This window comes from Capsicum annuum, chromosome 5, assembly GCF_002878395.1.
Source record: "Capsicum annuum cultivar UCD-10X-F1 chromosome 5, UCD10Xv1.1, whole genome shotgun sequence".
Lineage (NCBI taxonomy): Eukaryota > Viridiplantae > Streptophyta > Magnoliopsida > Solanales > Solanaceae > Capsicum > Capsicum annuum.
In genome coordinates this window covers 176,928,211-176,954,153 of record NC_061115.1, presented here as the reverse complement: position 1 = coordinate 176,954,153, position 25,943 = coordinate 176,928,211, and the positions used below count along the sequence as shown (strand labels likewise).

The 25,943-nt window shown below is 31.8% G+C and overlaps 1 protein-coding gene, 1 long non-coding RNA gene and 1 pseudogene across 2 annotated transcripts; 1 reads left to right on the top strand and 2 right to left on the bottom strand.

Annotated features, from left to right (window-relative positions):
- Positions 1-2,401: 2,401 nt before the first annotated feature.
- On the bottom strand, positions 2,402-3,946 carry LOC107870947 (endoplasmin homolog). Its single transcript, XM_047412202.1, has 4 exons — positions 3,943-3,946; positions 3,273-3,393; positions 2,974-3,106; positions 2,402-2,891 (listed from the first exon to the last, which is right to left on the bottom strand). The coding sequence occupies exons 1-4, from the start codon at positions 3,944-3,946 to the stop codon at positions 2,661-2,663; spliced, it is 489 nt and encodes a 162-aa protein (XP_047268158.1). The 3' UTR covers positions 2,402-2,660.
- Positions 3,947-4,069: 123 nt separating this feature from the next.
- On the bottom strand, positions 4,070-6,071 carry LOC124898944. Its single transcript, XR_007056055.1, has 2 exons — positions 5,839-6,071; positions 4,070-5,311 (listed from the first exon to the last, which is right to left on the bottom strand). It is a non-coding gene; the product is annotated as an uncharacterized LOC124898944 (long non-coding RNA).
- A 17,356-nt stretch (positions 6,072-23,427) lies between these two features.
- On the top strand, positions 23,428-24,913 carry LOC107871951 (annotated as a pseudogene).
- The last annotated feature ends 1,030 nt before the right edge of the window (positions 24,914-25,943 follow it).

Sequence of the window (25,943 nt, the reverse complement as noted above, 5' to 3'; positions counted from 1 at the left end):
TTTGATGATTTTTATTTCTATATTTATTTTTTGTTTTTAGGTGCAATTATTATATTAATTATAGTTACATAGTACTAAATACTATGAGCATCCGTAAACAATTAAAGAAAAAATAAACATATTACTATATTAATAGTATTATATTAGGTAAAGGAAAACCAAAGGCCAAAGGCCAAAGGCGAATTGCTCAATAAAGAATTTTCCATGCTGCCACTCAAAATTTTTCATTTATATTAAACCCCAAATCTCCCCAAAAAATGAAAATTGCAAAGTCCCAAAATTCTCCCCTCAAAATTAAAACCTAATTAAATAATCTACTTCTCCTTCCCATTAACAAACACTCACAAGTCACACGTCACAAGTCAGATCCTACTCCTCCCCCCCCCCCCCCCCCGTATTCCCCAGCCCCTGTCTTCCCCTAGATCTCAGTCTTCCCCTCCCCTCTCCCCCGCGGGCTTCCCCGGCCCCCTCGATTCCCCTGTGCCCCTTATCCTTTCTCTTCTCTGTTTTTATTTGATCTTAATTTTTTATAATGTATTGCTGATAATTTTTTTTTTCTTTTTAAGGTTTTACAACTTGAATTTCTCCAAGTAGCATATGAATATTGCATTGGATTGTATAGAATTTTTTTTAATTTAAAGGTAATATTTCGTTTATATAGATTTTAAAATTGATATTGAGATTTAAAATGTTCCGTTTATTAAATTACATTGAATATGTTTTTGTTGTTATATTAAAATTTGAAAGCTATACAGGTTTTATGAAGTTTAAAAAGTCCAAAAGGTTTGTTTACTTTTTTAATCGAGTGCATTTTTTTCTTATTTTTATTTTAAAATATTTTTAGTAAAAATATTACCTAAAGAATATACTTTTAATACATATATAATTAGTTTGTCTTAATTTTTTTGATGATAAATTACTTTACTATAATTGATAGGCTAGAATAAAAGCATATACATGACAAATTAGGATGGATGTTGATCAAGTTGAGATGCAATTGAAGACTAATAAGAAGAGACAGTAGAAGATTATGCTGTCTTGGACTCAAACAAGATGGTGTCTCAATTTGTATATTGTGACTATTCTCAAAATTAAAAAATATAATTATACATAATTTGACAATTATTTTAGGATCTCAAAAATAAATTTGTAGCTACATTATGTAACTCTTCTTATTGACAAAGCTGTAGAAAATTCTTTAATTTATAGTAATGGAATTGTTAATTTCTTTTTAATTTTAGCAAAGTCATAGAAATTTTTGTTATTAATAATGATTATGAAAATATTCTTCAATTTGTAGTAATGAATTTTTATGGTTGTTGGCTAAACCCAATATAATTGTCAAAAAAGAATAAAATATAACGATATATTTCAAAGACAATTAAAAAAAGTAGCTATAATTTATGTATTTCGTGGCAAAATTAATAGATTCTTAGCAAAGAAATCAAGTCTTTTGCCACAACAGAATATATTATGGCTATATATATATGTGTGTGTGTGTAAAATTACTATAGATTCTATTTATCATGGCGAAGAATAAATTTATTGGCTATAAATATAAATTTCATAGCAAGATTCTTTTACCATCATAGCTACAACAGAATTTTTGATAGTTATAAGTATTTGTTCTTAGCCAAATATCATGTAAAGTTTATAGCTGATTTTTAGTTTCGCCACTTTTTGCTACGAAAGAAAAAAATGTGACTAAAGTGTTTAGCTACGGAACTTTTTATATTTATCCACGATATATAATATAGCTATAAATACACAGTGTTGAAATATTGACATATGCAAGGGAAGCAAATAGTCAGATCACTTGCATTGCATGTAATATAGATAACATTAGAGGCCTAAAGGCATAATCAAGCATAAAATTGATATTTATCTCTTGAAGTAGGGCGACTTGATAAGATTAGGGGCCTAAAGGCAAGCTTCATACGGAGACCCTAAAAAAAATTTAAATGTGATTTTTTTTACTTTTTTAGATGTAAAGTTATATTTTTGACATATTTAAATTGAATAAATTTTAATAATAACTAAAAAATAATATATTCTTATAAAGTAAGAGCATCAAATATGCCAAGATTTTAATGAAAACAATATATTATAAATTAGTGATAAAAAATCTGGCTCAAATTGATAAGTTGATATAATGATATCAAAATAGTGTTTTATATATTACTCTAATATAACGTTGATTGTTGTAACGCTTGAAATTTTGAAAGACACTAAAAAGTAAATTTTGAATTTTTGTAATCAAATAACAGTAATTCTGCAAAATGCAGAAAGTAAAGTTAGACTTCAAAATATTTAATAACTAGATGGCTCATACCCGTGCAATCATTGTTTCTGTTATTGATATAACTTTAGGATAACCAAGATGATTAAATAATTAACTACATATACTGCATATCATGTACACACTCATAGACACTCACAGTATTCTTTCATACATGAAACAAATTTCTCTTCAATGTTGGAAATTTATAAAGGAAATGAATTTCTCTTGAATGTTAAAAATCTATACAGGAAACAAATTTCTCTTGAACTTTAGAAATCTATGAAGGAAAAAAATTTCTCTTGAATGTTATGTTAGAAATCTCTTAAAGTTCCAGATTTAGCTATGGTTCCCAAATTCTTTTTAGATCCTCCTTAGTCATTCATACCAACACCTCTGTCACAAATGGAAAGAATTTTCTTTTCTTTATCGAGTTTAATCTGCAATCCATGAAATAACCACAATTGAATGAGCGTAAAAAGAAATTCTCAATGGGTAACCAACAAAGATAGAGTAAGTCAATAAGGTACGAATCACTAACCTGAATCTTGAGCTTAGTATTATCACCTTCACCAAAGTTAGTGAGTGTAAGGGAACTGATCATGTCCAGTCCCTGAAACAAACAACAAATAATTTCAAAACAAACTTTTTATAGCTCACATGGAACAGACACCAAAACTGAAATTCAGACTTACATCAGAAGCATTGGAAATCAGCTTCGTCAAGAAGATGTCCTTGTTACTATAAAGAGAGTTGATAAGGATGTCCATAAGTTGAGAGACCTCGGCCTGGAACTTAAACTTCTCCGCATTAGCTCGGAGATTTTTCCTTGACACTCAGCTTTCCTAAATCACATAATGATACAATACTTAGTATTGAGTGAACAAATGAAATGACTCAACTTCTCTAAGCACATAATTTTGTCGTAATTAATATTGAATGAACAAATAAAATCAAAGTAAAAATTAAGTGAATCAACAGCAGTTCCATGAACCTTTTAGAGACATCAGAACCAGTCGATAAATCATTAGGAATAGCACTATGCTTTTCCTCAACCTTTGGTGGATTTACTGGTGCATCAGAATCAGCTTCTACATTTGCCTGTATCTTTCGATCTATTAAGTACAACCAAACACCTTTATGTAACTTTTCTGACAAAGTAAGTATGTTGCGCCAAATAACAAGAAGGACCAAAGCATGTTACACCAAATAACAAGCAGGACCAAAGCAATAAAAGCCTCAAAATATTCATAAATAAAACTCAACACATATAAGCTCAGAATTTTGACAAAAAATCAACATGATTCTTAAAGGCTAGTCATAATACTATCATTATCGCAACAAAATTTGCACTCATTTGCCTATATCTTTCGACCTATCATATACGACTACACACTTCTAAGTAAACAAATTAAATAACTTTATTCACAAAGCAAATACATTACACTACCTTTCTACTATACCAATTATTTTATTGGGAACTATACTTCATGAGTTCATCAGTTAACACAAGAGTTAAGGCTCAGGAAGTTCTACAATAGCCATAAGGTAGTTCCACAATAGATGAATCCAAACTCAGACTTGCTGTCGTCCATATGCAAGGAACAATATGGTTATTTTTTTTCTTCAATAAATAAATACACATTGAATATCCTTTTTTTAACCCATCATCATATTTGCATTACTAAGATATGGGTGCAGGAGATAAGAAAAGAAGAAAATGTATAATAGCTATAAATGGTCATCGATTTGCGGAAAAGAGTAGAAGAATGGGATTTAAAAAAGCTTGACAAAACTCAGAAATACAACAGAGATGTGGCAGACAAACCGCATCAAACATTGTTAAGATCATTTTATTTCAATTTGAATTGATCAAATATGCAGAATGACCTAATAAATGAAAAGCTTGCCAATGTAAAAACATAACCTGAATCTCTTTTGGGAAAGTGGAACTGAAAAATATGGTCGTTGTACACCTGGCGGAGGCATGTCCATCTGCTGCACCATTTTCCTTATTTGAGGTTCAAAACCCATGTCAAGCATTCGGTCAGCCTCGTCTAGAGCCAAATATCTTATCATCTGCAATGAAACTCTTGCTCTATCAAGTAAATCTACCAACCTTCTAGGGGTTGCTACAATAATCTGCACGCCTCTCTCTAATTCTCGAAGTTGTTAATAGTGTCACGACATAAAATAACTGTTAGAAATAAATCACATGAAAGTTTTTTTTATCAATAAGGGTAAAATATAAGACATGATAGCAATGTAGTGATGTACCAAAGGAAGATAAAACTTATGCACATTAAACAATACAGTGAATCAAGCTCTCTCAAGCCTCACCCTCATATTCTTATATTATATTACGAGCCCACAATATTGCCTGAAAAGGGGTTGAAAAGAAAAGCTACTACATTTATTTTGAGACTGGTAACATTAAAGAAAAGCTACTACACATATATTGAGAAGGTGGAAATCTGTTCCATATTTGGACCACTATAGGCAACAACCACCTTGATGCCAGTTTGATATGAAAATCTTTTAGCCTCATCATGAATCTGCAGATCACGACATAACCCTCAACCCTTCAGATAAAACTTAAACTTATTTTCTGAAGCAAACCATATATCAATGTATTAATTCTTCTTCATATTTTCTTCTCTTGTTAGAGTATATACAGGCTAATAATCCGAAAAACTTACCTGGCATGAGAGCTCCCTCGTCGAAGAAATAATAAGAGCAAGAGGAAATACCATAAGTGGACGTGGAGATCTAGGAAATTGTCCCCTCATGATCCCATTTATGATGGGGAACCAGAAAGCAACAGTTTTTCTAGAACCAGTTTGAGCATAAGCCATCAAATTCCTCCTTTCGTAAAAGTAATCTCAGATTTAGCATAGCTCCACATGCAAATGAAACTACCTTTAAGATCAAAATATGCATTTGTTCATCCGCAGAAGTCACTTTAAATTTATCATAGCTCCACATATAGCTCTTCGTGTTTTCTAAGTGATTTACCCAACTTCAACACATCCCCTAGTTAAATTTGAAATTTGAAACTTGAAACTGAAAGATCACAAAGATATAATGACTCTAAAAACATCAAACCCACAACATGCACGTAAAGAAGGAAACTAATGATCTCCGAAAGAGTGAAGAGGCTTAAAAATTCCCTTGAAGTGCTTCTCAAGTATAATGTTTCGAGATCCAATGATTAGCAAGTAGTTAAGAAAACGAATAACACACACTGGCATTTTGATTTTAATTTTCAGTACCTTTAGATAGTTTCCTGCAAGTCACATTCAAAATACTTTCTCCAATCTATATGAAAATTCCAAAACACAACACACATAAAGAGTAAATTAAAAGGCAATTATAACTTGGATAAATAAGAAAATTAAGACTTTAGGGGGGGCAGGGAAGATTAAGCAAATAAATCCAAAAATTGAAAGGAAAAAGTTCAGAAATTTATGATCTAAACAAATATTACCTTTAATGTCGATAGTCAAACGTGAAATTTCATCATCACATTGACTCGGGAGCACTTCTCGAACAAAAATTACCTTCAATGTCGATAGTCAAATGTGAAATTTCATCATCAGATTGACTCGGGAGCACTTCTCGACACACTGGTAAGACTAAACCCTATGCAGAACTCACCACACAGAGAGCAACCTCAAAGAAGAGACATGGAAGAGAAAATTAACCAGACACATCAACGATCTTACATAGTTTCAGAGAAGAAAGCAAAGATGACAAATTATGTATGTGGATCTACCTATTGTGCACACGTACATTGTGTACTGGAAAGATGAAGGTGAACTTACTAAAATATCCCTTTTTAAGAGATAGTCATTGAGAAAATTAAAATTACATTAATACCCTTCGTAGTATTTAAATCTTCACTTATTAATAGTTTAAATAAGAGATTGAAAATAGCAAAAGAGAAAAATGAATATATATATCTATAATATATTAAAAATGTAAAGACTCTTAAAAAGTGATTTGAACTTTTTATCCTTCATTAAAAGATTTTCCTTTAGATAAAACTGTCTTTTCACTATTTTCTTCAATTTATTATTTAATTACTTTTATTATATTAACTAGACTCCTAAAATATATGGAAGGAGAATTAATTAATATTTTTCTTTGTACTGATCAATTAGAAAAATACTCCTAAAATAAGACTCTATTAAGGAAATACTTCTATAAATATTGAGATGCACGTTAAACTAGAGAAAGAAACTGGTTTACTTATTGTGAAAATATGATTGATGATCATCTAACTTGATTCGGTTGCATATCTAGATTGATGGATGCTTAATTTTCTAACTCTAGATTTCTTCACTATTTTTGTCAACATAATATGATTCAACGTGTGTGTATATATATATCTTCTTTGTTTTCATTCAAGTCGTTTTTTAGTGTCAAAATTTTTGCTCAGACAAGAATTATTTTCATCAAAACTGAAGTTTTTTTATCATTATTGTATTATTTTGTTGTAGTTTACAGGTCGCAGATGAATTTACAGGTGGTAGATGAATGTCGGTTGGTTTTGAGAATTTTTTTTTCGGTAAATGTTAGGTTTAATTGTATTGTTTTTATATCTTTGTTTTGAAAATTTTTTGTGTAAAGATAAAATTTAGTTGTATTATTTTGATGTCTCTATTATCGTATTATTTTGTTATAGTTTACAGGTGGTAAATGAGTGTCCGACGAAGTTGAAGAATTTTTTGTGTAAAAGTTAGATTTAATTATATTATTTTGATGTCTCTATCATCGTATTATTTTGTTGCGGTTTACAAGTGGTAGATGAATGTCGATCGACTTTGAAAATTTTTTGGTAAAGGTTAGGTTTAATTAAATAAATTCTTCAAAAATATTAAATTTAATTATTGTATTCATCTTTATTATTTAAACAAATATCCTATTTAGTGTAACGTTTGAACTCAATAAAGTGAATTACCTGCGCGAAGCGCGTAGAACTAAACTAGTATATGTATAAAGAGAGAGAGATATGTGAGCCCATATTAGTTGTTATTAATATATAAACGAGACACTAAAGAGATACCATATAAAAAAAAATAGTACAATTATCTAAAAGCTATTCCATTTTCAATTATTGCAAGGTCCCATATTAGAAGGTAAAAAGTTATTTTACTTTCTATTCAAAATTTTCTATCTCAAAGAGATTTTTCCCAAATAATACAAATAGAACATATTTTTAGGAAAAAAATGAGCCCCAAGCGATTGTTTTAGTGGCTTTATAGTCGAGCCTGTGTTATTTTGAAGTGTGGCTGATCACGAATCCAACCTTCAATCACTCATATACCAGATCATCCTCCACTTCCATAGTCTTCTGTTGTGTAATTCAAATAATATCAGAATATATAAAATTTGTGTGGGCGAATTTCTATGAAAATGTGGGTAAAATTCCTTGTCTCTTTGACAGAATAAGACTTTTTATACATTCAAGTTTCATGGTTTAAATTATTTTCTCGAACACTAAGTCTCTAAAATAATTGGTTCTAGACTGGCCCTTATCCTCCCTAAGTTGATCTCGAACAATCATTCAAGATTCACTAAAGAGAAAAATATTTCTGAGAATATTATACTTGCTCGGGAAATTATTCATGGGATTAAGAAGCTATATTTTGGTGGTAATATGGCTATCATGCTTGACAAGATTAAAGCATATGACAATGTTTCTTGGACCTACACTTATATTATTCTCAGAAAAATGGGGTTCAACAAAACCATTTTGATATGATTTGGAGGACCATGTCTAGTAATTGGTATTCCTATATTCTTATTTGTAGGACCAGGCATGGCTTCTTTCATTCGTCAAGAAGATTGAAACAAGGTATGATCTTTTAGCTCCTTCCTTATTTTATTATTTGAGCTAAATTCCTTTCAAAAGTGCTTAATAACTACAATCATCATGAATTATTTAATGACTTTTACATGGAGAAATGAAGTTCCCTAGTTAATTACTTGAGCTTTGCAGATGATGTTATTATCTTCACTTCATGGACTATAAAATCATGATATGATCATGATGACTACCTAGATAGCCTTTGAAAATATCTCTATAAGAGAGTCAACAACAACAAAAGCCACTATTTGGCCTCTCACTCTTTCTTTTTTAGCACCATTTTAAGAATCAATCACCTAATTTAGATGTCTTTTACACTAGAAAAAAAATTTTATTTTAATAGTCTCACTTATAAAATTGTTAGTCCAACAATCCATTCCAATTCATTAATGTTTGCTTTGTCTTCCCACAAGACTATCATGAAACTTTATTGTAAAATTTGTAGTTAATTTCTTCTTGGGAAATAAGTATTATTGGACTTTTGGGGAAAATCATTGTTATTTTATTAATAAAGCCATAAAGGTCGAACGGGTTTTTGAAAAGCTAGGGATGTCTATAAAGATATGAAATTCAAACATTGATGACTTTTTAGGATCAAAAGCTGTTAAATGAGTCAATTTCTCAAAACAATCTCAAACAAGAGCAATCTAGTGATTTCCATGCTTGAAAATAATTACTGACTAATAGAAAGAGCGTAGAGGAACACATCTCATGAAGACTCCATTTTGAAATTTTCTATTTATAGTAATACAATTGGCTTGGCACTGATGATCTAGCTACATCAGATTAGACATGATGGACAGTCCAATATTACTTTATTTCTGAAATAATAGTTAATGAAATGTAGATCTTATAAGTATTATCCTTCCTTTCTACAAATTTCAAGAGGCCCTATTTTTTTTAAAACTCAACACAAAGGGTTATTCTGTTCAAATGCTTAATTTCAAAGGCACCTTTAATTTCTCTGCTGCTTGGGACCTTATCAAACAAAAAGGACACATTCACTTCACAAATATTATGACATGAAATAACCACCGCTCTTTCAAGTGTTTGTTCTTTCTCTAGCTAGCCTTGAGAAACAAACTCCCTACTGATGTGAATTCTCACGTTTTGTTCGTATGTGAATTTTAACTGTGATTATTGCAGCTTTACCATCCTTGAAATTGTTAACCATAATTGAAAAGTTTTTGTTTGGGTAATAGTTCCCTCAATACTGGTGGCATATATCTTAGGCTTCTATCGATGAAATGGTGGACTACTAAATATGAAAATGATGCTCATAGCTCATTATTCAAATCTTTCCTATTATTATTTGTTGGGATATCTGATAAATTAGATGTAGTGCAAAATATGACAACAAAAGAGCTTCTACCGTCAGAACTATTTACATTATTAACCTCAACTCTTCTTCTGAGAGAGTAAAAAAATTAAACTTCCAAAAAAATAAGTCACCAAAATATAAAGAGATTTTTTAAGTTTGAGTATCAGAGGAACACTACTAAAAAAAATGGGAAAATCGATCACACAAACCGACCACATGTGGTCAGTTTTCCTGCATTTTCGATCATAAAACCGACCGCAATGTGTGGTCAATAAAAGCGTGGTAGTTTTTTAAAAACTGACCACGTGTGGTCGGTTTTTTGAAAAAAAAATATATATTTTTAAAATTCATTATTATTTAAAAAAAAATATTTTAAAAAAAATTCAAAATAAACCCACCACAAGTGGTCGGTTTTATTTTAAAATTAATTAATTAATTTTAATAAAACCGACCATAAGTGATCGATTTTATTTTTAAATTAATTAATTAATTTTAATAAAACCGACCACAAGTGATCAATTTTTAAGTTAATTAATTTTAAAAAAATCAACCACTTGTGGTCGGTATTTTTATTTAATTAATTTTAAAAAATAATCAATTTTAAAAATTAATTAATTAATTTTCTGGTAATTTTTTTTAAAAAAATAAAAGCTTATACATGGTATATTCCATCAACCAGCTAAACAAACAAGCATACAATATATATATATGCTACATTCCATTCAAACAAGCAGCATACAATACAAGTCTAAAAACACACTAAAGTGTAAAAACTACAACTCTTGTCCAAATCCAAACTACAACACATACAAAGGTAAAAAAAACTACCACTCATCATCATCGTCTTCGTCTTCGTCTTCCGCATCCTCAGCCGCACACACAAGATTTGATTCCTCATATGTGCTGATATCATCCAGAGGGCCTAGACCTTTGTAGCCCGAACTGCATCACCAGGACATAGAGGAAGAATCCCTGCAGATGGAATAAAAGAGCTGAACTGCTTCTGCAACATCCTGACTTGTGATGTTGTTTCCTCCTCCTTCTCTTTCTCCCCCTCTCTCTGTGCAGCAAGTTCTTCAGTGAGTTTAGAAATCATATTTTTTAGTGATTCAATGGTTTTTCTATCAATTGATGAGGTATAGTATATAGGGCTGGATGAAGACCTAACATTATCGCCAAAATACTTTTTGTGGTATCCGTAGAACTGGCCTCTAACTGCAGGACCCATAGTTTCTTGCCATAACTCTTCCTCTACATGTTCAGGTATTGTGTCACCCTGACTTTCAGGAGGCTGAGTACTACGATACTCATTAACAAGTTGCATATATTTGTCCTATATTCAAACAAAAGTTAAAATTAATAGTAAAAAATTATTAAAGTACTTGTACTTGAATAATATCAACTTTGAGAAAAAGATTCATAAATTCAAAATTTGATTCTTACATGGGCAGCTTTTGCATGAGGCTCAACCCAGACATCTTCATCAGTTGGGTTCTTTTTCTTCTTTACATGCATCTCCTCAAATAGTTCATCGTGTCTTACCTTCCTACCCATTTTTTTCTTCATATGAAAAAACTATTAATCTTTAAATAATTAAAAATTTAAATAGAAATAAACAATTAAAACTGTAAACGTTACATATCATTTTTTCCTCCACAGCAATCATACTAATCTACCTGCAGTATGTAGAGAGTCACCCTTGGATGATGCCCTGATTTTCTTTTCTTTGTTACTCAATAATTGGTATTCTTCGCTATTCTAATAGCGAAGATACTCTTGCCACATGGGTTCAAGTATAAACCCTGACCGTACCCTGTTGGTTCTGGTATAATCCAACAGACCGTTAAAGCTAGACCTAGCTTTTCCATAAAAATTTCTCCTTATAGCATATTCATTCACGTCATCCCACCAGTAATATTTCTACAATAAAAATAAAAATATAATATTCAATTTTTTGTTCTAACAATGTGTTAAGTAGTCGATAAGTTAAATCCTTACATAAAATTATTTAAACATTTGGTCTCTGTCCTTTTCTGAAACCTTTTGCCAACTGGTCCAATAGCCATTGAAGTACAGACAAATATATTTAGTCATAGTTTTTTCAACTCCAGCATCCGGCCAAAACCTACAACACAAGATCAAACAGTAATTTCATAGAGTATAATAATATAGTAAATAAAAAATGAATAATCTTATTATATTTAGAAATCTTACCCTATTTCATATGGAATAATATAACGCCTCCAATAATCATCTCTGTCTCCGGACTGCGGAACAAGTGATGGTGGATGCACTGGTGTGGTTGGATATGAAGCACCGAATGGAGTGCCTCCAAGATGAAGATCCATCAACCCAATAGATCTAGCAGAATTACTATGAAAACGTGGGTGACTGCTACTAGAGGGTACTGCAGACGATGGTCGATGCCTAGATATGCCAACAGTCGTCTGATAGTATTGTGATGGAGGTGACACGGGGATGGGAGCAGAATGAGTCATTGTATACCCATGAAGTGGACTCACATGCGTAGGAGCATGAATTGAATGTTGCGACGACCTAGAATATGAAGGTCGTGAAGGCGCGTCAAAAAACCGACCTTCAGATATATGAATACCTGTCGGTCTTTTATAAGGCGGAGATTGTTTTTTATTTTTTGTTTTTGTAGGATCAAATTTTTCCTTACCTTTGTCACCTCTACCTTCCATCTAAAATATATAAAGTTAACAAGTAGTTAGTTCCTACAAAATGAATATATAAGAAAACATTCCAAGTAACTAATATCAAGTTACTAATTCACATTTCAAATCGCTCCAACAACATGAGATAGACAAGAATATTTCTATTACTATATAAATTATGGAAAAGTGAAAACAATCTTACACAGTATATTACATATCAATCTTAAACAAGAAACATAAAGGTAAATAGTACAAAGCATAAAGACATCAGTATATAATAAATACAACCTACACATACTAATTCTCCTCTCTTGAAGATTCTTTACTAAACCATTCATCCTCTTCGAAAGTTTCCTCATCTCCTACCCACTCATCCTTTTCTTCTGCAATATTAACTTCTTCAAATATATTTTTCGGGCGATTCAAACTATCCACTAAGTCAATGTCCACTAGTTGGTGATCCTTTTGCATTTCATTTTAATACGCAGTCTCCAACACGTTCTTAAATTCCACCCATCCTATAGTCTTTGTTTTGATTACAGCTCACCAATCAGACTTATCACTGCACAACGGATAAAGATCATAATACACTTGTTTAGCATTTTGCACTAGCACAAAAGGATCGTAAACAGGATACGACCTATTGTGCTTTACTTCAATGATGTTATGCTCCTTATGTACTCTTGTGCCTCTTGTGCTTGGATCAAACCATTTACATCGAAAGATGATAATTTTTTTATTGGGAAACCAACATACTCCAGTTCTAAGATCTCGTGTATGATGCCAAACACCACTATTGTTTATTTTTCTTGTTCTGGAGAGTTCTTCGATGAAAAATTTAAACTCATTTACTGTGTAATGGAACATTGTATGAGCTTCAACTGGTCCCAAAGAAATATCTCTCAAGAACTGATCGTATACAGCTGCATTTTGTGACTGGTGTACCTAAAAATATTATACATATATATATAAGTTAGTTGAAGAATGTGTAAATATTTAAAATTTATAGAAATATTAGTACACTTACGAACAACATATCTAAACCATGTTGCAAAGGATCCATACACTTGATTTTCATGGAATTTAGTCTTAAATGAATTGAAGATTCAACATGCGAAACACAATTAGTTCTCTTAAGGGAATGAGTAAATAAATAAGATATGTTAAATTTTAATCTCCTTACTTCAGAGAAGGCTCAACTTCCAGGCAATTCAATAAGACATATAAAGTTGTTGATTTGTGTTCCATGGTAGTAAGCCGGCGAAATATGATCTTTTTAGCCTAACGACCAGATTGATTGAAAATGAGGCTCCTTCTCATCATCCTGATGATGATTCGTTATATTTCTTGAATAAGCAACTTCATCATGAAAGTAGTATGAACAAAATTGAGACGTTTCTCTTGCAAGATATTCCTCAACTATAGAGCCTTCCACCCTATGTTTATTTTTAGGACCCCTTTTTAGTTTTTCAATTGCCCTGCACAATCTTAAGATGAGATGTTTACTATATTAAAATAAGATATGTATGAATTTAAATATGTTGCAATTGCTTACCGTTCGAATGGATACATCCACCTAGTTTAAACTGGACCGCGTAGCTGAGCTTCGTGCATAAGGTGAATGGGAAGATGTCCCATCACATCGAAGAACCCTGGCGGAAAAATCTTCTCCAACTTGTTGGTGATAACAATAATATTAATTTTCATTCGCGCCAGATTTTCTTCTTTTAATGTGGTGGCACATAAGTCTTTGAAAAATAAACTAATCTCTGCTATTGGTTTCCATATGTTTTCAGGTAAATAAATAAAAGCAATTGGAGGTAATTGTTTCATGAAAACATGACAATCATGGCTTTTCATTCCATACAAGATTGCTTGTGCCATATCAACCCTCTTTTCTAAATTTGAGGCATATCCATCTAACATCTTTAAACTTTGGACCCACTCACATATTTGTTGCTTTTGGTCCAACTTGAATGTAAAACTAACCTTGGGCTTAAGAACATTGCTATTGGACCCCTCCTGTAAGTATAATTCTCTGTATTTGCAATATTCTAGTAAGTCAAGTCTGGCCTTAGGATTATCCTTTGTCTTGCCGGTGACATCCATAACTGTGTTGAACAAGTTGTCAAAATAGTTCTTCTCAGTATGCATGACATCTACATTATGTCTAAGTAAATTATCTGGTCAATATTCTAACTCCCAAAATATACTTTGCTTAGTCTAGTTATGCGAAATGTCATATCCATCCAGCCTATACAATGTTTCTTCGCTAACTTTAGGCAAATCCTGAACTATCTCCCAGATGTCATGACCAGATAACCTTGAAGGTGGACCATCATGTTCCATTCTATTCTTTCTGAATGCATTCCTGAGTCTCCTAAATTCATAATCAGGTGGCAAGAAACAATGATGACAATCAAACCATGAATTTTTCCTGCCATGTCTCAATGTGAAAGATTTTATTTTTTTCATGCAGTATGGACAACCCAACTTTCCAGCTGTCATTCACCCAGAAAATATTCCATAACTAGGAAAATCATTAACAATCCACATTAGATATGCACGCAGATTGAAATTCTGTTTAAGTGAGATGTCCCAAGTTTCAATCACCTCATGCCATAAAATTTGAAGTTCATCAATCAAAGGTTGCAAGTAGATATCTATTCTGCTTTTTGGATTATGCGGTCCAGGAACAACACAATTCAAAAATATATAAGGACTAGTCATCAACATTTCAGGAGAAAGATTATACGGGGTGATAAATACAGGACAACATGAATATGGTGCAGCACCAACTAAAAAATGAGAGAAGTCATCCGCACATAATCCTAAATGAATATTTCGTGGCTCAGCTGCAAACTCTGGATAAGTTGCATCAAAATGCTTCAAAGCCTCTCCATCAGATGGATGCCACATAACACCAGTGGGCCTTCTATTTTCACTATGCCATCTCATATGAGGAACTGAGCTGTTTGAAGCATACAACCTCTTCAACCTTGGTATTAGAGGTAAATAATGTATCGCCTTAATAGCAATTTTATTTTCACTACAACCACGCTTATATCGAGGGTACTAACAAAACTTACAGGACTCTAGGTTAGCATCTTCCTGAAAGTACAACATGCGTTCATTTTCACAATAATTAATTCTTAACGAGCAGAGACCTAACTTTGACACCAATCTTTTTGCCTTATAGAAAGAATCAGGAACGTCTAAGGCGGGTTCAACTAACTCTTTAATAAGGTCTATTATTGAGTCTATTCCTCTTTCAGCAATATTCCAATCAGATTTAATACTTAATAATCTAACAGCAACAGACAAACGAGAATACGGATACCCATCAAACAAAGGATGACTAGTAGCATGCAGTTGTTCATAAAAACGACCCGCTTGTCTATTGGGAACATCTTCGATATTTTTCCTAAAGTCGCCCCCATGTTGCATCCCAAAAACATCATGCACTATTTCTGTCATCCTAGCATCTTGATATTCATTATGCCCTGCAGACCTACTACTTTCACCAACAACAAAGTTATTTTGCTCAACATCACCATCAATAGTATGCAATCTTAAAAAGCTCTCGTGAAACCCCCTTCTATAAGGATATTCCTTCACAACTTCTTCTTTTAAAATATTTGTACCATCACATCTAACACAAGGACAACGAATAGCCCAAAAACGTGATCAAATATCGAGTGTCTTAGCATGTTCAACAAATCGTTTGACACCTTCAACAAATTCCACCCTAAGATCCATTCTTTATCATTATTCCGTTGATATATCCAGCTATAATCAGGTTCCATCTACACAATCAATCAGATTCAACCAATTATTTCAAGTCACAAAAGTTCACATTTCAAGTACCTAAGTTCAAAATGAAAAAGTACCTAAATTAAAATCAGATTCAACTAATTAGTTCAAGTCAGTCACCTCCCAAAAACACAAACTAGACTACCTTCAAAATGATAAATTCACCTTTCAAGTACCTACTCTAAATCAATTTCAAGTGAATAAGTCACCTCCCAAGTTACCAAACTAACCCACATTCGAAACAAAAATTCATATTTCAACTACTTGCACTTAATCAATTTCAAGTGAATAAGTCACCTCCCAAGTTACCAAACTAAACCACATTCAAAATAAAAATTCACATTTCAACTACTTACACTTAATCAATTTCAAGTGAATAAGTCACCTCCCAAGTTACCAAACTAAACCACGTTCAAAATAAAAATTTCCATTTCAAGTATCTAAACTTCAACATTTTCAAGTCACTAAGTCACATCCTAAAACAACAAACTAAACTACCTTCAAAATGATAAATTCACATTTGAAGTACCTACACTTAATCAATTTTAACTCACTAAGTCACCACCCAAGTCACCAAATTAAACCACATTCAAAACAGAAATTCACATTTCAACTACTTACACTTAATCATTTCAAGTGAATAAGTCACCTCCAAAGTTACCAAACTGTCACGCCTCAAATCCTATTGGGGTGGACTGACACTCGTAACCGAGGAGGACCGGGAAAACCATCTCATAACCTTATACTTCCTATGCATACCTCTATGACAACCTGAAATTTGAACAGCATCATGTCGCATATAAAAAGAAATAATCACCTATATAAGCTCGAGCATACATATATATGTATATACAATACTTGGCCGTTGGAGCCGTCACGTCTATTAACAAAATACCACCTTGACTGTACATTAGGTCTAAAAAGCCTCTAGACAATACACAGAGTTTAACTAAGGTCGGGACACACCCCGCCATATAACTAACTTCTATACAACACCAAAATTGACTAGATATTACACGGAAAGCCCTGAAGCAAACTAGAGCTCACCAAAAGCAGCTGGATATCCTGGTTCCTACTTGTGAGGTGTATGAGCTGAGGTACCTGTGCCTACAACATGAAATGCAGGTCCCCCGTGGGGGACGTCAGTACGAAATATGTACTGAGTATGTAAAGCTGTAGATAATCACATATGATATAGGAGCACAATAGAAATCAGAAATAAGTGAATAAATCGTAATAGGAGTGGACCACACTTATTAGAACTTATGACAACCTGTACATTGTATTTATTCAATCACTTTACCTTCGTTCTAATCATCTTTGTAATCATTACTGTACTGTACTGTGACTATTAGGCTGCCTCCAGTACATATCAACTGGGATCGACCCATGATAGGCTTATGCCCTTGGGATACCACCCATAAACACATAAATAAGGATCGACCCATGATAGGCTTATGCTCCTGGGATATCACCTGATAAGAGAGAACTTCTATCACTTAGTTTAATTAATCTTCGAGATTGTTATTTCGGTCACCACCGCATTTTTGATACTTTGAAACAATGATACATCAATAAGAGACACATAAATAGACCATCAATGCAATAAAAATGAATTAAGAACTCATTGGCACATCAATGAAGTGTTTTGGAGTCATCAATGCCATAACAATGAAGTAGGAACTTATTGGTATATCAATGAAATGTTTTGGAGTCATTAATAGCACATAGATCTTATTTGAGTAACCGGATACCTTCTGACATTCATTAGTGTAATAAACATGTAAGATTTGGAAGACAAGTAAGTATTGGAATGTCTTGACATCTTGTAGGGTGGAAACAAGTTCATTGGTAACGTAGGACATCATACAAAACCATTATGGATCACATGTTACTGAATAACTTTGGAAACTTTCTTAATAGAACAATTGTTCACCTTCATGCCAAAGATATGGTATAGCATATGCTTTACATACCTGACTGTCAACCTTCACTACTAGTCCCAAATGGACTTCCCATCTTTTCAAATTACTTATCTACAATGAACATATATAGCAATCTAGTATTAGCAACCAAACGTCACAATTCAATTATTTGAATTCACCAAACTAGTGGTTAAGTAGTAAGCCTTAATTACACCATAAAGGGTGTCACTTTAACCCTCTTATACTCCAATTACATTCACATGTCATGCATATTCATACAACATCCTCCAATATCAAGTTTGGATTCATTTATCCTTCCAACCAATCCATTAAACTAAATTGAGCCATAGACATAAATAATCATCAATTCAATAGTATATCACCATATCCACCTTCCATAACTCAATTACCATATCTACCTTCCACAATTCAATACAAACAAACCATGCAAAATAGTCCATAACCCTATTTCCATCACTTTTCAATAACAACCAATACATATAATCCTCTATCACACATATACATATGGAAAAGAACAAAGGCAAAAAATATTCATACCTTAGAATTCACCTCTTGATTATGCAATTCTGTTTACGCAAATAATAGGTGTCATTCGAAGCTCTCGAGATGACAAACGCAGTTATCGGATTACTTTGGAATTTCTACGGTTGAATCAAAAGTAATTTAAAGGTCAAATTTGGCTAGGGTTTGTTTTTTCTCAATGATTGATGATGAAAATGAGTTTTTGAACTCATATACATGTATATATACACATATTCCTGTCCATAATATAATAGAAAATGACCAAAATGCCTTTAAAATTTAAATAATGTCAAATTTGTCCTTTGGTGGACTATTTTGATAAGCTAAAGTAGATCGACCATAACTCTTTGCTCCGATATCGTATTTGGGTGAAATTGGTATCGTTGGAAGGATAATTCAAAGGGATTTCAATTCATATAAAGTAGGCCACCCAATTCGTCCTGTACAAGGAGTTATGGTCGTTTGAAGTTGACCCTAAAAATCTGTTTTGATAGGCTGAAGTAAAACGAGTATAACTCCTTACTAAGATATTGGATTTGGATGAAACCAATTGCATTGGAAAGAAGACTCAAAGATATTTCTTTTCATAGGTTGCAGCTCTCCCAGTTCATTATATTAAGGGAGTTATGATCGTTCGAAGTTGATCCAAAAATTCAGCTGGCCTCAGTAGTTTGTGTGCAGAAAATTTTCCTGCACATTTACTATTCTCAAATATCCCAGCCACCGTTTTATAGTTTCGAACGTGATCGATTATATCCGAAACCTATCCATTTTTGAAAATCTTTATATCGGTGGAAAGCTTATTCAATAACATTCGCATGGAACCATCGACGGACAAATTCCGGTATAAATAAAATAAAAAAATTAATTTCATATAAATAAGACCATTACACGTACTTGAGTACGCCCATACACGTACTTGAATACGGGGTGTTACACAAACTAAACCACATTCAAAACAAAAATTTTCATTTGAAGTATCTAAACTTCAACATTTTCAAGTCACTACGTCACATCCTAAAACAACGAACTAAACTACCTTCAAAATGATAAATTCACATTTGAAGTACCGACACTTAATCAATTTCAACTCACTAAGTCACCACTCAAGTCACCAAACTAAACCACATTCAAAACAAAAAAATTCACATTTCAAGTACTTACACTTAATCAATTTCAAGTGACTAAATCATTTCACATGTTAGTAGAATAAACCACATTCAAAATAAAAATTCACCTTTCAAGTACCTACACTTAATCAATTTCAAGTAAATAAGTCACCTCCCAAGTTACCAAATTAAACCACATTCAAAAAATAAAAATTTCCATTTCAAGTATCTAAACTTCAACATTTTTCAAGTCACTAAGTCCCCTCCTAAAACAACAAACTAAACTACCTTCAAAATGATAAATTCACATTTGAAATACCTACACTTAATCAATTTCAACTCACTAAGTCACCACCCAAGTCACCAAACTAAACCACATTCAAAAAAAAAATTCACCTTTCAACTACCTACACTTAATCAATTTTAAGTCACTAAGTCACCACCCAAGTCACCAAACTAAACCACATTCAAAAGATTACAAGTACCTACACTTAATCAATTTCAAGTGACTAAGTCACCTCACATGTTACCAAAGTAAACCACATTCAAAACAAAAATTCACATTTCAAGTACCTACGCTTAATCAATTTCAAGTGACTAAGTCACCTCACAAGTTACCAAACTAAACTACTTCCAAAACAAAAAATTTCATTTCAAGTATCTAAACTTCAACATTTTCAAGTCACTAAGTCACCTCCCAAAATTACCAAGCATAGCAAAATTCACAATAAAAAGTTCACATTTCAAGTATCTAAGCTTCAACAAAATTCAAAATAAAAGTTCACCTTCAAGCTAAGTAACTACACTTATTCACTTTCAAGCAACACATTCATTTATAGTATAATAAGTCAAACAATTGAACAAGTGTAACAAAGCAAATAAGTAGAGGCGTCGCATGTCCCTCTCACATCATATAATCATCACAAAATTCCTATGGCTTTCAAAGCCTTCTACAACGAACAATCCCAAACTAAACTACATTTAAAGACTTCATTATAAAAAAAAAAAAGAGAAATCAACTTACCTTTGCTTGGCCTAAATTAAAGAAAAAGAGATAAGTGGTTATCGAAAAAATAGCAAAGCAATCCTTTTTTTGAATTCAGACTCTGTCAAATAGTATAATTATTAGAAAGAATAAGCTTTCGCTTAAATAATTGCAACAATTTAGTATCACATTTATGAATTTCATTCCTACTAACAACAATAATAACAAAAATCGAAGGACTAGACAATGCACTGCTACCATTCCAACTTTAAAACTAATTGTTGATAATTTGAAAGCAATAGATAAAATTAACATTTTTTCTCATTTTGTCAAAATGCCACAAAACTCATAACAAAACTCAAATTACTATAAGCAAAAACTTGAGCTAAGGAATAGGAATAAGATTTCTCCAAAAAAAAATCAAAAAAAGAATAGTAAAAACGATAATGAATTATCAAAAATTAAGCTAAGGTCTTGCTCCTACAGTTGAATCAAACAAATTCCTAGTAATACAACTCATATTTCTGAGACTTAAAATCGCAACTAAGATTTTTTGTGTGTTATTTAATAAATGAGAGGGAAAGAGAAAGTTAGAGAATAAGAGAACAATTCACATGTTGGAGTCGCCGGAGAAGTTGGCCGAGCTGCCGTCACCGTCACCGTCGCTGGATCGTGATGTGTGTGTTGTGTGTGTTTATCCGTAAAAGTGTATGTTTGGTGGATTTTGGTGGTTGTTGTTGTGTTTGGTCGGGGTTTATATGTGTGTTTTGTGTTTTATTTTGTAGGACGGGGCGAGTCGGGTCGGGTTAATCAATTTAATAATTTTTTATTATTATTACGTGGTCGGTTTTTACAAAATTATTTTTGAAATTAAAGTTTAATAAATTATAATTAATAAATTAAAATAAATTAAAAAATATATTAATTAATTAAAATTAATTTTTAACAATTTAAAATTTTAATGAATTCTATAATATTTATAACAACATCCAAATAATTTAATACAATTCGTATATATAAAAATCAGATAAATAGTTATTTTATCATCACATTAACACGAGTAGTATATTTCCTCAATCATATAATAATATCAATAAATTTTGTAAATTACAATAAATTTTTGGTTAATTATCTTTTAAATATGATATTATATATATACACCTCGTAATACAACGTGTTAATCAGATAAATTATCGATTACTTGTCTTACGTTATTACAACTTCAACATTATACTCGTGTCTACATTGACACAAAATAGAATATCTATTTCTTCAATAGTATGATATCAACGTATTATTCAAAATATTTTTGATATATAGATTCTGTTATCGAGCTTTAGATTAATGCATACGTCACTACATGAGATATACGTGTATATATAAATATATTCAATTGGTTATCAGCTTTCAAATACGTACTATATACATCACATACACGATTTTACTACTCCATAATAATATACAACGTATTTCACATATACTCAGATGAATTATCGGTTAGTTTATCTTATGTCATTAATATACCTTTACTATATAATATGTATATACTGTATATATACCTATACATACACACACATATACACACTATTGACTATATCAAGTTCTAACTACGTACGACATACATCACATACGTACACGAGTATATTATCCAATAATATAATGCGACGTATTTCATAGACATACTTTGATGAGTTATCGATTAATTTGATTAGCTTACAACATAACTTCAACATACAGTTACTTCAAACGTTTCAAATCAACGTATTCAATATGTTTGGATATATTGTACTAGTTTTTTACTACATCGTTCATCGATCGATCACTATATATATATATATATATATATATATAAAGATATTTATATATATGAACTCTTGAATGCGTACTATATATACATCACATCCACAAGTATATTACCTCATAATAGAACACAATCATAATATTCTGATGAATTATCAGTTATATATGTACATTACATTATTATAATTTCAATAGTAGCATAATATCATTATCGTAAACGGTATGATAGATATATACACGTATTCATTATACAAATTAAGATTATGCATGTTTAACGTCATTTAACATATATACAAAGGAAGATATTTATTTTATATATTGAAACATAAGTAAAAGATAAAGATTATGTTTAACGTAATTTGTTTATTTTATTTGATATATTTTTTAGTATAATATTTTTACAAAATCTAAGATTGATTAATTTTTATTATTATTATATTGGTTATCGACTATGTGTGATCAGTGCAATTTTAAAAAATAATAAATTAGATTAAATATATAATTATTTTTTTAATAAAAATCGACCACAATTGGTCGGTTTCCTAAATAATTTATCTTTTTAATTACAAAATCGACCACAAGTGGTCGGTTTTATAAAATTATTTACTTTTTTATTTTTTTTAATTCCAAAACCGACCACATGTGATCGGTTTTAAAAAAAAATTAGTTATATTTTTAAATAAAATCAACCACAAGTTGTTGGTTTTTAAAAAATAATTTTATTTTTTTTAATTAAAAACCGACCACTTGTGGTCGATTTTATTTAAAAAATTAATTAAAAACTATTTTTAAAGTGGTTGGTTTTTTAAAAAAAAATTATTTTTTTAAATTAAAAAATGACCCAAATGGTCGGTTTTGTTTTATTTTAAACTTTTAAAAGAAATAATAATTAATATAAAAATTATTCAAATAATTATTTTGAAATTTTAAAATATAAAAGCGACCACAAGTCGCTTTTTAAAATTTTTTAAAAGAATAAATAAAAATAAAAACCGACCACATGCAATCGGTTTTTTCCTGCTACAAGTTGTGTGATCGATACTTTGTGGTCGGTTTTTCTATTTTTTTTTAGTAGTGCAAAGAAAACACAAAAATGCAATGCCATGGGAAATGGTAAAGTGATAATTGTGGATTTGCTATTTTGCCTTTTATTGGGGTGGGAGCTAAGGACTCTTACCTCTACTTTAGCTGCAACATAACCTGTGACGCAATCACTTTATTGGTTGTGCCACAACAAGGTATCCTCATCAATGGGCACCTCCCAGGGCCTTGAACCAATTTTACCTCCAACAACAATATTATCGTCAATGTCTTCAGTAACTTGGACAAGCCTATTCCTCTTCAGCTGGAGCAGTATTCAACATAGAAAGAACTGATGGCAAGATGGTACCTAGAAAACCATGTTCCCAATCATGCTTTGTAAAATTTTTATCTACTATTTTCAGGTCACAGACTAGATTGGTAGCTACTACTACTTCCCAATCATATCCTTGCACCGAGCAATGGGTGGATATGGTCCCATCAATATCCGTAGTTGTACTCTCATTCATGATCCTTTTGATAATCATGTGAATTACTATAATGTGTTTGTGGGGGGATTGGTACAACAAAGGTCACTAGATCTTGAAAAAAAAAGTTGGACAATGAACATATCATTGGCAGACAAAAGTCTACTACGGTTAACGAGGCAAAAGATCTATTTTTACCATGGAGGTTGGAAAAACCTAAAGTCGTAGGTCAATGCCTCTTAATATTATTGTCTACGGATCAGGAGGCCAAGGACAATTATACTTAGTTGTTTCAAGTAGGTTCTTGAAGCAAGAACTCTCCTTTATTGCCATCATTTGCTATGCCAATGGCAAGGGTCTAGGACACTTAAGCTCACAGCATCCCCACCAAACAACATTGAAGGCAAAGAGTCCATGAAACAATTTTGTTCTTTCAAATGAAAATTGCTAGCGCTGCCCGACTCTACCTTTAAGTTTTCTACCATTATGGATAGATCAACATCACCCTACCATCAATATTGTCAACTCCATGGGACAAGTAAATGGTAATCTTAGATATGGTTTGAACGGTATCTCACATAATAATATCGAAACTCCATTGAAGCCTGTAGAGTAATTTGGAGCTACCGATAAAGCCTTAAAGTATGATCTCATGGTTGATGAAGCCCCAACTGACCCAAGAAAGCTTCCTGTTGTAACAAATATGGAAAATGCCATCTACTGTAACTTTTTGAAGTCATTTTTGGGAACAACAAAAACAGCATAAGAACCTATCACCTGGATGGATATTTTTTGCAATGGATGTTGAGTCCCTAAAGTGAATTCCGGAGAAGAGAAATAACTATAACTTAGTGGATGCAACAAGAGGAACAACATCCAGGTGTATTCAAACTCATGGACAACAATAAAATTGGCATTTAACAATACCAGAGATGTGAGATAACACATACTTGGAGAGCAATTTTACTTCAATATTTTCTTGCCATGCTGCTCATTGCGAGACAAGTACAACCTCCCAGATAACCATACTCTCATCAATATTGTCAAGGGCATGCCCCTCCCTACTTCATACAAGGCTTAATTAAATCTCTCTCTCTTTCTCTCTCAGTGTGTCTAACGGGATGGCTTAACTATTAATGGATCAATCTCATGTACTATTTGTTTTTCTTCCCCAAAAATAAATCAATAAAAAAAATTTCCTTTCATTAATTAAAAGGTGTTCTTAATGCTCTTGATTGGGCTACAGATAGCCAATTAGGGAGTCTTAGTGCCCGAGAGGAACTAATATATAATTATCCGAGGCTATATAATATAAAATCATCTATATGCAAACTTGTGAAATACATTGGATCATTATTTGAGAGTGATTTCCCTTGTATCGATGCTTGTGTCTATTGATCATTTTACTTACTTACTTGGTTAGTTATATTTTCACATTAATTATAATTTTCTCGAAACTCTAAATATTATCAAGTATTTGGCTTAGAGTAGTTGGTTGTAATTCCTTACTTACTTGATTGCCTATATCTTGTTCTCTATGAGATCGAGCTCGACTCATAGTTTGATAATTATATTGCATACAATCGAGTACGTTTCTCACTTTGGGGAGTAGGAATGTTACGTTATCAATATGCACTTAACCTAATATTTATGAAATTTGATGTCAGGTCAGCTCACTTGAATATAATATCAATACACACACATTCTCTCTCTCACACACTCTCTCTCTCTCTTTGTTAACATATATAGGTATACTAATATATCATTTTGTTCTATTAGAACTATTAATAGTTGTTACAGGAGCACTCAAATATTTCATTGTGATTCAATAAATGTAGATTGAATATTCACTCGATCATTCTTCTATCAATTTCCCTTTTTCAGAAAAAATATTTAGTTTAATGACTGTCAATTTTGGATATTTGAGTCAAAAATTGCTCTTTTGTAGTTCAAATGTCAAAAATATGTACATGAAATTGATGATTGTCAAGTTTAATTTATGGTGTTTTAAGTTTGAACTGCAAAAACAATATGTCAACGTCAAGTATATGAATCTGAAGTTAGTTTGGTAATCTCAATTTTAACTTTGTATATCTGTAGTTTGACAACTT